At 41.8% G+C, this 11,994-nt stretch overlaps 1 protein-coding gene across 1 annotated transcript in view; it reads right to left on the bottom strand.

The window, feature by feature from the left end:
* Positions 1-1,010: 1,010 nt before the first annotated feature.
* Positions 1,011-11,994, bottom strand: part of grap2a (GRB2 related adaptor protein 2a) — an 84,935-nt gene continuing 73,951 nt past the window's right edge. The window contains exons 6-8 of the mRNA XM_028815234.2: positions 4,491-4,586; positions 3,943-4,023; positions 1,011-3,783 (exon numbers count right to left, since the gene is read on the bottom strand). Of these exons, the coding sequence (XP_028671067.1) occupies positions 3,604-3,783; positions 3,943-4,023; positions 4,491-4,586 (357 nt within the window). The 3' untranslated portion in view covers positions 1,011-3,603. The remainder of the gene's footprint in view (positions 3,784-3,942; positions 4,024-4,490; positions 4,587-11,994) is intronic.

Genomic DNA, 11,994 nt, shown 5'->3' with positions numbered 1-11,994 from the left:
ACACAGGGCACAAGGCAGGAACCAATCCCGGGCAGGGTGCCAACCCACCGCAGCAAATTCAAACATAAAAAAAGTAAAAACTTTTCAATGGGAAAATCCTTTGCAAAAGAACTTTACACAGTTTTTCAGGTTTTTTTTTTATCTGCTTGTAGACATGAAGAGAGAACATAGCCCCATAAGAGAAGAAAAGAAGCTTCAATACTTTAGAAAAGAGCAAAAGAAACAAAAAAAAAGATTTTTAAAGAAACTTGAGACATGACATGAAGGACACAATTAGCTGCCATTCCTGAATGTATCTGCACTTGTGACTTTCTTCAAGGGCTTTGCCATGAGATGTAATCCACAAACCTACTATTCTGTGTAGAGTCAAATGGAAGGGTCACCTATGGCTAAAGTGAAGGTGGATAGCCATTTAGCAGGACTGCCTCTACCCATAAGCCTTTGCATATGGTTAAAGTGAAAAGTGCTTTCTCAATCATGACTACAAGAGAAAGAATATTTAGCAGTTTCCCTTTGGGTTAATAAATTATCTGTCTATCTCAGTGGGTCTTAAACTTTTTTCCCTTGCAACCCAATTTTGCTTATAATTTTTGCTGCAGAACAACGACCAATCATCATCCTGTTTTCCCTTGGAGAATCACCGCCTATCATTGTCCCTCTTCTTTGAACAATTACTGTAGATCAATGTCCGGCGGGATGGTTTCATTTCCACCTTTGCAAACAGTGACCCGTCGAATGGCTTTCCACTAACCATTCACAATCCTTTCTCATTCATTACAATTGCAACCCAAAATGGTTTGTGACCCATAGTTTAAGAAACATCAATCTATCAATATGGAATAAATGTAACACATGGAAGCGTTAGAGGAAATGTTTTCCATCTTTATACCAGTGACAAATTGGCAGCAGTAATTTACACGACTACCGCCTTTTCTATGCCTACCAATGAGTGAATGCCCACTGCCATGGAGTTTCTATGATGTCAAACATGATTAACCTGTTTTCACACATCTGATGGAATTAAATTTTTATTGTTTGCCAATGGAGACTTTAAACAACCTGGGAATATGTATATATGCATATCCGATGAAACGTCATTAACAGACATTTGGACATGAATCCGGCATATGCAGGCTTGAAAAGAAGAACATGCACACAATAAATAAGACTTTATGACCAACACCCTCCGAACCCCACCTCATTAATTTCACCCCCCTACATGCCCTCTTTATGTCCTATTTATTTTGCCTTGCATTCCTGTAAGTCTAATCATATTCCTCTGATGATAACTCTTTATAGAAGTTGAAAGCTTAGGAATACAAAACTGTTTTAAGATACGTGATTCATTTTCTCCCTTCCTGGATTTCCAGCTACAAATATACAAACCGTATCACAGACCTCCACTTCCATATATTTGTACATATTCCCTGATGTTTACAGATTCATGTTTCAACATTACGTTTTGGATTTATTCCTTTTCATGTTGTGCCAGCAGTCATGCCACACGTGCCACCTGAAGCTAAGCATGTTCAGCCCTGGCCTGTACTTGGATGGGAGACCACATTGGAAAAGCTTGGGTTTCTGCTAGAACAGCACAGTGTATCCCGATGTCCTGGCGAAATTGCCCTCCATGGCCTGGTTATTCTGGCCTCTAATGATCCCTTGTCTCTGATTGGTTATCTATCTCTCTCTCTCTCTCTCTCACCCCTTCACTTCCTAATAGCTAGTGTGTGATACACGAATTGGTTCAAAATGGCTGCCGTCACATGATCCAGGTGGATGCTGCACATTTGTGGGGTTGAAGTGGCACCCCACTCGCTATGTAAAGCAAGGAGTCCAGTCTTTGTCTCAGGTCATTGATTAGCATCCATGTCTCACAACCATATAGCAAAACAGAGAGAACCAGGACTTTAAAGACTTGGACTTTCATTCTTTAACAGAGATATCGGGAGCGCCACACACCCCTTTCCAGCAACCTCATGACCCTCCCATGCTCTCCCAATCCATCTACCGATTTTATAGGAAGAGTCACCAGAGACACAAATGTCACTAATGCCATTGACACTCTCTCCACAGACAGACATACTGCTGATGGTTGTGTCCCAGAGGTCATTAACTCTTTAAGGCATGATGTCGACTTTTGTCAAAAGGAGGAGTTGATGATGGTAATCAAATGTAAACTTTGACAAAACCAACCATTATGTTTTAGTTGGACTCACGTTGCTAGAAGGATAGTTAGCCTCATTGGTTTATACCAAAATTTCCTGCGCTTGCGTGAGTAGCAAGGTGCAAACAATGGCAAAAATGGCACTGATCAAAGCGAATGCGTAAAGCAAAATACTCTGGACAACGTTTTTCCTGTTCTCTCTGAATTAGACTATGACTTGTCAGACTTTGATTTTGATGCAAGTGATCAAAAACAAGCGTGAGGTTCTGGCTTCAGCTGGTTGGTCCCGAGCTAATCGTGGTACTGAACAGGTTCATGTTGCTGACACACCTATGGCACCGTTTACCTGGCAGGACTACCACTTAACAATGATAAGAGGTAGAAACCAGATTGCAATGCACTGCGACCATGACCACTGCTGCTGCTGCCCCAGCCATGCAAAGACAGCCTGGCAGCAAGCCTGCTGCACATTCTTGGCAAACTGGCAGCCACAACATGCAGCAACAGATGTTTTGTGTTGATTTCTCTATGAAGTGATTCCTTTTTAGAAAACTATGTTTTTTGGAAAAAATATTCAGCCCTCAAAGAGTTAAAGGCCTGGATGTTGGCTGTTATCAGTGACACTCGCAAGCCCAGACACTCAGACTCCTCGCTCAGTCTCTCGAGAGCCCCAATCAGAGCCTCCATTGAATCTGCGAAGATCACAGCATCGTCAGCAAAGTCGAGATCAGTGAATCTCTCTTCACAAGCAGATGTTGGGTGCAAGGAGCCAATAAAAGAATGTGGAAGTACAGTAGATAGGTACATATGGAAGGGATGGAGGGGGGTGTTCTTGATCCAGCAGTCTAGCTCCTTAAGCTTTAAAAATACACTATAAGCTCTTGTCTCAGTTCTAATGGTTTAAAACATTCTGCCCTCCATACATGGATACCACTGTGCACATTCAAAAACTCATTGGTTTATATAACATGAAATAAAAGAAACAACAATTAAAAACCAACAAGAAGTTCTCAAGAGAAGAAAAAATGACTCCTTCAGGGATTAGATGATAAATAAATACAGTTTTAAATTTGCCTTCCACAAAGTCCAATAAAGGATGGCTTTAAAGTTGAATTTTATTGAGTTCCAAAAAGACAGTTGCTCCACTTCTCTTAGCTTTTTTGACGTTCACACCATCTAATGGGGCTTTCTTCTTGAAGACAGAATTCTTTATCTCAGATAAAATCTTGTCGTTACTGGAAACATGTCTGAAGAGAAGCATAGTGTACTGGACAATTTTTTATTTATCATGTCTTTAAGAGGGGCTGATTATTCACAACCAGAAAGGATCCTCAAAAATGATGAAGAAATGCATTGATATTAAGGATATTTCTCTGCTCCTCACATCAAGTCATTTCGAGTTCTCGTTTACAGCCCTTCTGTTGTAAAAGTCCAGTTCAAAGTTGGGCTATGTAGTTGCTAGGAAACAATCCAACTTGTCCCCGAAGACGCCCCTTCCACCAGGATGGGTCAGAACGATCCAGCACTTCAATGATATCCCCGTGCTGAAAGCCCAACTCGTCCACCTCTTCTGCTGAAAAGTCATAAAGGGCGCGGACACGCATAACTCCTCCAGCCTGGAGACATAAAAAAAAGCAAACGATGAGCTGAATCATTTCTCAACCCTCTTAGATGGACTTTAACATGCAAAAAAAGGTGATGAGGGCTGCATGAGCAGAGAATTTGCATAGGTGTAATGAGAGGTGAAGGACCCATCAAAATAAATAATTATTTACTTGCGGTACAGGATGAGCTTCAGACTGACGCCGGGGTGGAGTTGAGCTGCTACCTGGGTTACCAAATGGAGGCGACCTCACCTTAAAGAAGAAACCACATAAGGAAAAAAAATTTAACAGACAGTAACAGACCTTCCTGAAAGAGCTATCTATTCCATCTGGATCCTGTGATTCTCTAATTATCCATACCAGCTTTCTCCATTACAGGTTTGTAGGTAACTACACTACCGGCAAGAATCAATCCGAGACCAGTCCATCGCAAGAATCACTCATAACACACAAGCACACCACACACACACAAATTCACTTTGTCTCCTAGTTTTTAGCCATCAGTAATCTCCTAGATGTGAGATTCAACTGGAATACTCAGAAATCCATGCAGACACCTGCGAACAATAAAAAAAGCTTCTCATGGAAATTAACTGTGGTCCCTTGAAGCTTTTAGGCAGCAGAATAGATCTAAAGCTTAGGTTACTTTTCAGATGGAGTTTCACAGTTCCAAATTGCCCATTTAAGGAAGAAGATCATTTAATTCTGAGGTATGTTACCTGCTGAGATGGAATATCAGATGGCCTTCGGGACTGCATTGGATTTGGAGGTATTCCAAATGGCCCTGCACGCTCCTCTAAGCTTCCACGCTTGCTCTGGATAAAATAAAGGACACTTCAAAATGTTTGTTTTTTATATGCACAGCTTTTAATGATCCAAGCAGCATTGATAGAGTTAGCAGAACATTTTTTCAGCATTCGTAGGAATACGTAAGATCACTTTGGAGCTACTGAATGACCCAGCTGCCATGATGCAGTATATACCAAATCAAGAAGACCTTAAGTAGGTTATTTCTATGTACCTGGACACAAAAGACTTTTTTTCCAGTGAGGAGATTCAAGCTGTGTTGGCATGGGTGAGTGTGGCTGTTTGTGTGTCTACCCTTGATGTGGACCAACACTTTGTACTTGAACAGGCTATAGTCTCCAAAAAATTGAATGGGACTGAGCTGTTTTGAAGACTGCGTCTTTGTGGACCTGGAGAAAGCATATGACAGGGTGCCTCGAGAGGAGTTGTGGTATTGTAAGAGGAAGTCGGGAGTGGCAGAGAAGTATGTAAGAGTTGTACAGGATATGTATGAGAGAAGTGTGACAGTGGTGAGGTCTGCGGTAGGAGTGACGGATGCATTCAAGGTGGAGGTGGGATTACATCAGGGATCGGCTCTGAGCCCTTTCTTATTTGCAATGGTGATGGACAGGTTCACAGATGAGATTAGACAGGAGTCCCCGTGGATTATGATGTTTGCTGATGACATTGTGATCTGTAGAGAGAATAGGGAGCAGGTTGAGGAGACCCTGGAGAGGTGGAGATATGCTCTGGAGAGGAGAGGAATGAAGGTACAGTATTTAGGAACAAGGCAGAATACATGTGTGTAAATGAGAGGGAGGTCAGTGGAATAGTGAGGATGCAGAGAGTAGCATTGGCGAAGGTGGATGAGTTTAACCCTTTAACCGCCAACTCCCTAAATATTCCCCAAGCCAGGCGAAATCTGAACAATTTTTGTTTTTTTTACTTTTTTACATTTTTTTTACTTTTTTTACATTTATTCAAGCAGTATTGACCACTAAATGTTGTGCAAGTTGCCAGTGTATACACGAAATTTATAAATGTAACCTGAATTCTCAGCTAAGCAAAACATCTTGATACCAAACCGTGCCCTTTTCAATGGTAGATACTGTCGAAACTGTAAGCGGCCCTTCCACGACAATAAACTTTCATCAACTGCAACTGACGGTCCTGGCATGTAGGGCAACTGAAATGCTTCAAATAAATGATCAATCAAAGGACGTAGCTTGAACAAGTGGTCGCGGTTTGGATCTTTCTTATCTGGCTCGTTTCTGTTGTCATTCAAATGAAAGAATTTCAGCAGCAAAGAGAATCGGTTACGTGTCATGACAGCTGCAAAAATAGGTGTTGCATACATAGGATCTGTAGACCAGTACATCTCAATATCTGGTTTTCTGATTATTCCCATCAACATCAAAATCCCAATGAATTTTTTCATTTCGTTTTCATCAGTGTCAAACCAAGCACGAACACGGGAATGTGGAGGTAAATTGGGATTTTTCTCAATAAACTGTGCTGCATACAGATTTGTCTGATGAACAAAATGTCTAATCAAATCAGGTGACACAAACAGCTCATAAAACTGCTCAGCAGTGTAATTGTTTACATCAACAATAAAGCCACACGTTCCCTCAAACGAATGCAGAAAAGGTAGTTCACCACGGGCAGCAGCCCAGCTGAGATGCTGGGGATACACCCACTCAGCGCCGTCATCCGATGCGTCTTCATTCACAATATCATGCAGCGCATGTTGCTGCTCATCACTGTCACTAAAATCTTCTTCAGAACTGCTACAATCATGATCAGAACTGTCCAAAATCGCCTGCAAAGCCTCACTTGAAGTCAGTTTACGTTTCGCCATATTCACAGCTGTTACATGCGAATCACGTCACATGACCGGCCAAAACAACCACAGACTTGTCGAAATACAACGTAGTAATAATACCCACGCCAAACCGTCAGTTATACTACTTGCCAGGCATTCATATAACCACAGGCAAATGTGCCGGATAATTCCGGCAGTATGGCGTTAGCATTAAAACAGCGGTGCCGGATATATCCGGCAGAGGGCGGTGAAGGGGTTAAATACTTGGGATCAACAGTACAGAGTAATGGGGATTGTAGAAGAGAAGTGAAAAAGAGAGTGCAGGCAGGGTGGAATGGGTGGAGAAGAGTGTCAGGAGTGATTTGTGACAGACGGATATCAGCAAGAGTGAAAGGGAAGGTCTACAGGATGGTAGTGAGACCAGCTATGTTATATGGGTTGGAGACGGTGGCACCAACCAGAAAGCAGGAGACAGAGCTGGAGGTAGCAGAGTTAAAGATGCTAAGATTTGCACTGGTGTGATAAGGCTGGACAGGATTAGAAATGAGTACAACAGAGGGTCAGCTCAGATTGGACGGTTTAGAGATAAAGTCAGAGAGGCGAGATTGTGTTGATCTGGACATGTGCAGAGGAGACATGCTGGGTATATTGGGAGAAGAATGCTAAGGATAGAGCTGCCAGGAGAGAGGAAAAGAGGAAGGCCTAAGAGAAGGTTTATGGATGTGGTGAGAGAGGACATGAAGGTGGTGGATGTAACAGAGCAAGATGACGAGGACAGGAAGATACAGAAAAAGGTGATCTGCTATGGCAACTCCTAATGGGAGCAGTCAAAAGAAGAAGAAGAAGACTGAGCTGTTGTGAAGACAAGCACTGTTTTAATACTTTTAATGTAGTTTATTACGTTGTTTGATTTGGAAAAGCTCACACTTGTATATAGAAGATCCCACAGTTGACAATGTGTATCAGAGCAAAAACCAAGCCATGAGGTGGAAGGAATTACCTGCAAAGCTTAGAGACAGGTTTGTGTTGATGGACAGATCTGAGGAAGACAACAGAACATTTTCTGAAGGTTCCTAAAACTAATTGTAATTGGAACAAACATGGAACAACCACGACTCTTACTAATCTTTCTGGCCACACTGAGCAAATGGGGGGAAACATTCATACTAAGAGAGGTCACCAAAAACCCAAAGGTCATTCTGTCTGAGCTCCAGAGAATGTGTGGAGATGGGAGAAGCTACCAGGTGGGCAACCATCACTGTAACACCCAACCAATCTGGGCTTATGACAGAGTGACCATACAAAGGTCAACTTGGAGTTTTGCAAAAAGGCACTTGAGCTACTTCCAGACTGTGAGAGATAAGATTCTCCAGTCTGAAGAAACCAGGATTGAACTGATTTGCCTCAGTTCTAAGCACTATGTCTGGAGGAAACCAGGCACCTGTGCAGTACCATTCCAATAGTGAAGGATGGAGGTGGCAGATTAGTCAGGGTTGTGGAAAAGCTGAACAGAGTAAAGTTTAGAGATATCCTGAATGAAAACCTGCTCCAGAGCACTCCAGACCTCAGACGGAGCTGAATGTTCTCCTCCCAACTTGACAAATACTCAGAGCACAAAGCAAAGACAATACAAGAGAGGCTTAGGAAAAACTCTGTGAATGTTCTTGAGGGGGTCCATCCAGAGCCTAGACTTGAACCCAATCAAACATTTTTGGAGAGACCTGAAAACAACTGCCCACTGATGGTCTCCATCCAACTCGATAGAGAAGAAAAGGATCTGCCATGAAGAATGGCAGGAAATCTTCAAATTCAAGTGTGTGGAGCTTGTCGCTTCATACCCAAAAAGACTCCAGGCTGTAATCACTGCCAGAGGTGCTTCAACTGAATACTCACTGTGAAGACCTGGGGTGCACCTGCTGCCCCAACCTGACACAAATAGACAACGCCAGCAGCTCAGTCCAACAAAAACCTTTATTTCATGGAAAGGCACTCACATCCAGAGTAATCCCGAAGGACCGATGCCAACAATCCCAAGCTGGGTAAAACTCTGTCCCCTTTCCTCTAGAGTCTTGCAGCCTCTTTTCTCTTCCAATCCTCATCAGCCTTATCCTTCGACTCTGGCTCCCTTTGGGAGGAGGCTGGCTACTTTTTAAACCACACCCCGGAGCACTCCAGATGGTTCATTAAGGAGGTCTAAAATTGCTCCCAGGTGCGTCTGAGGCTCAAAGTAGGGTTCTGCAGCTCCAGCAGTTCCCACAGCTCCCCTTTGCAGCATCCACGTACCCCAACAGTGCTGTACTGGCAAATAGTAATTCCCACACAGACCTGCAGAAATCCAAAGCACCGGGTGGGCTGCCAAATAATAGTTCCACCCCGGAGGCATCCCGGCTGGGTGATGGTGCTGGCCACCATCTGTCACATCAGTAAAGATCTGGATACTGGCCTCAATGTGAGATAACAGTTTTCTATTTTTAATAAATCTGTCTAAAATCCTGTTTTCAGAATTTCTGGAGTATATTGAGAAGCAATAAAAAAAAAAAAAAATTTTTAAAAATTAATTTGAATGATTTAGGCATACGGCTGCAACATAAGAAAACGTTAAAAAAGTGACGGGATCTGAATATTTTTTAAATGTCTATGTATTTCTATAACACAATTTAAGTGGAAAGAAAAATGCTATGATCTCCTTATTTCTGATTTTGAACATGCACTGACTGTTTTGTAATATTTTAGTATTGAGCTATAATTAGTTGCCATACTGTGTCACATTGCCGAGGTTCTGTTCTGCATGAATTCATTCTTGGGACATGAAATGAACGTGGCCACGTTGTCTTATTTAAAGCCAAGATGCATACTTTATAAGTCAACGTTCTTTGTTTTATATGAAGAGAAGACCCTGTTTCTAGTAGCAGAAAGTTACTCTGGCGATTTCTATGATAAGGGGTTTTGACTTTTGCTTTCCCCCAGTGTTTATCCAGACTTACATCCTGTCTACTCCTTTCAATTTGGTTGCCAATCTTAACGTCTTCCACTTTTTTGCCCTCAGCTCTGTCAAGACTACTCATCGTATAATTCACTTAAAGTATCTCTGCCTCAAGTTGGCTTTTTAAAATTTTTATGATTTGATCTTTGTTGAAAGGTCGGAATGGTTATGACAGTATGTATAATAGCAACGGAACAAAAGTTCCATTTGCATATGGAAATGTACTAGCCAGTTTTCTCTTAGACAATCAAAAAGCAGCAGTAGTTTCAGTGGTCTTCAACCTTTTCACCACGACGCTGTACATGCAACTGTAATTAACCGGACTTCCTAATATGTTTGAATGAGCGAATCACAGAAATACCTAGGATGTGTGTCCAAGAAGCATTCTGGGTTCTGTGCATGAAAGATTCTCATAGTGATGCATATGTGGCTATGTTTGCATAAACTGAAATTGTCTGTCAGATCAAATTTTCTCTCTCCACAGCCTTAAGCAGGTTTATAAATATCAAGGAAATTAGCTGAATTGTTGAGTACGCAAACCGGAAGTGTTTACCGTATGGTTTACTGACTTGCCCGCTTGCAATAGGAAGACCCTATGGTTGATCACCCATAATACATTTTTCAGTAAATATATATGATTTCCATTCATTGCTTTTGTACATGGAGTCAATTCAGAAATTATTCAGACTCCTTCACTTTCCAGACACATATTTATTGCAGTGGATGAATTTGACATTTATGCTCATCAATAACTTGTAATGACAAAGTGAAAACACATTTTCAAAAATTTTTACAAGTTTATTACATATCAAAAACTAAAATCTCTCTTTTATGTATGAATTCAGACCTTTAGTGATGTCAAGAATTGGATTGGGTTCACCTGTTCCTAACTGAATTGATTGGACATCGTTTATAAAGGGACACACCTGTGAATATAAGGTTCTCACTTCAGGACAAAACCCGAGCCATGAAGTCCAAGGGACTCTCTGTAGACCTCCACAAATCATATTGTGATGAGGCATACATCGGGACAAGGAGATAGAACCATTTGTAAAGCTCTGAGTGTTCCCAGGAGCTCAGTGGCCTCGATAATTTTGAACCGGAAGAAGTTTGGAACCTCCAGGACTCATCCTAAAGTTGACCATCCGGCCAAACTGATCAACCAGATATACTAGGCCTCAGTCAAGGAGATGAAAAAGAACCAAATTGTCACTCTAAGAGTGCTTCAGATGTCCTCTACTGAGATGGAAGAACCTTTTGGAAAGACAACATCCCAGCAGTACTCGAAAGTTTTTGCTACAGAAGTTAGATGGAAGAGCTCTTGAGAAAAAGGTATAGGAACGTATGCTTGAACTCTGAGAGCTCAAGGAAAAAGATTCCTTGGTCTGACGAGCCCAAAACTGAACATCTCTGAGCAAAACTCCAAGTTCTATGTCTGGCAAAGACCAGGCACTACCATTCAACTGTTTAATGCCATCCCTATGATGACGCATGGTGGAGGCAGCATCTTGCTATAGCATAGGTAGACTGGTTAAAGTTGAAGGAAGGAGGAATGCAACAAAATGCAGAGAGGTACTTGAAGAAAACCTACAGTAGAGTGCTTGTGGATGATGGTTCATCTCTCAAAGCCTACAGCCAAAATAACACTGGAGTGGCTTTGGAACAAGAATTGAACTGTCCTTGAGTGGTCCAATCAAAGCCCAGACTTAAACCCTTATTGAGTATTTATGAAGAGACCTGAAGGTGGAAGTTTACAAAAGCCTACCATTCCAAATAATGGAGCTTGAGAGGTCCTGCCAAGAATAATTGGATAGATTGTCCAGATCTAGGTGTGCAAACCCTGTAGAGTCTTACCCAGGAACACATGGAGCTTTAATTGATGTCAAAAGGGGCTACTACAAAATATCAAATGAAGGGTCTCCATCCATCCATCCATTTTCCAACCCGCTGAATCCGAACGCAGGGTCACGGGGGTCTGCTGGAGCCAATCCCAGCCAACACAGGGCACAAGGCAGGAACCAATCCTGGGCAGGGTGCCAACCCAACGCAGGACAAATGAAGGGACTGAATACTGATATGAATGAAAGATTTCAGTTTCTGATTATTAATAAATTTGGAAATAAAGTGTGCAGAAAGTGAAGCAGTCTGAATACTTTCTGAATCCACTGTACGAGGGGGTACTCAAAAATAACTGGAATCTATACCTGGCACGCTATCTAGATGTAGAATTTTGCCGCTAGATGTAGCATACTTACAGTATTCTGTGGCTCTCTGTATTATTCATACAGCATTCAGTTTTTCTTGGTGCTTATTAAACGTGTTCTGAGAGTTTTGTGATGGGTGATCATAAAGAACAGCGAGTCTGCGTTAAATTTTGTTTTCTCTTAGGGTAAACAGCTGCTGAAACTGTAGTGATGCTTCAAACTGCTTTTAAAGAGGAAGCTTTATGTAAAACACAGGCCTACGAGTGGTTTCGTGTTTCAAATGAGGGGAAATGTCACTTAAGACCAATCAAGATCTGGCTGACCTTCCACAATTAGGAATGACATAATCTCTAAAAAAAGTTTGCAATGCACTTTACGAAGATCGTCCTCGGACTATTGAAAAGATTTCTGAATTGTCTTGGGAG

This window comes from Erpetoichthys calabaricus, chromosome 12 (assembly GCF_900747795.2).
Source record: "Erpetoichthys calabaricus chromosome 12, fErpCal1.3, whole genome shotgun sequence".
Lineage (NCBI taxonomy): Eukaryota > Metazoa > Chordata > Cladistia > Polypteriformes > Polypteridae > Erpetoichthys > Erpetoichthys calabaricus.
Note: the sequence above shows the minus strand (reverse complement) of the source record. Positions and strands in the feature narration are given on the sequence as shown.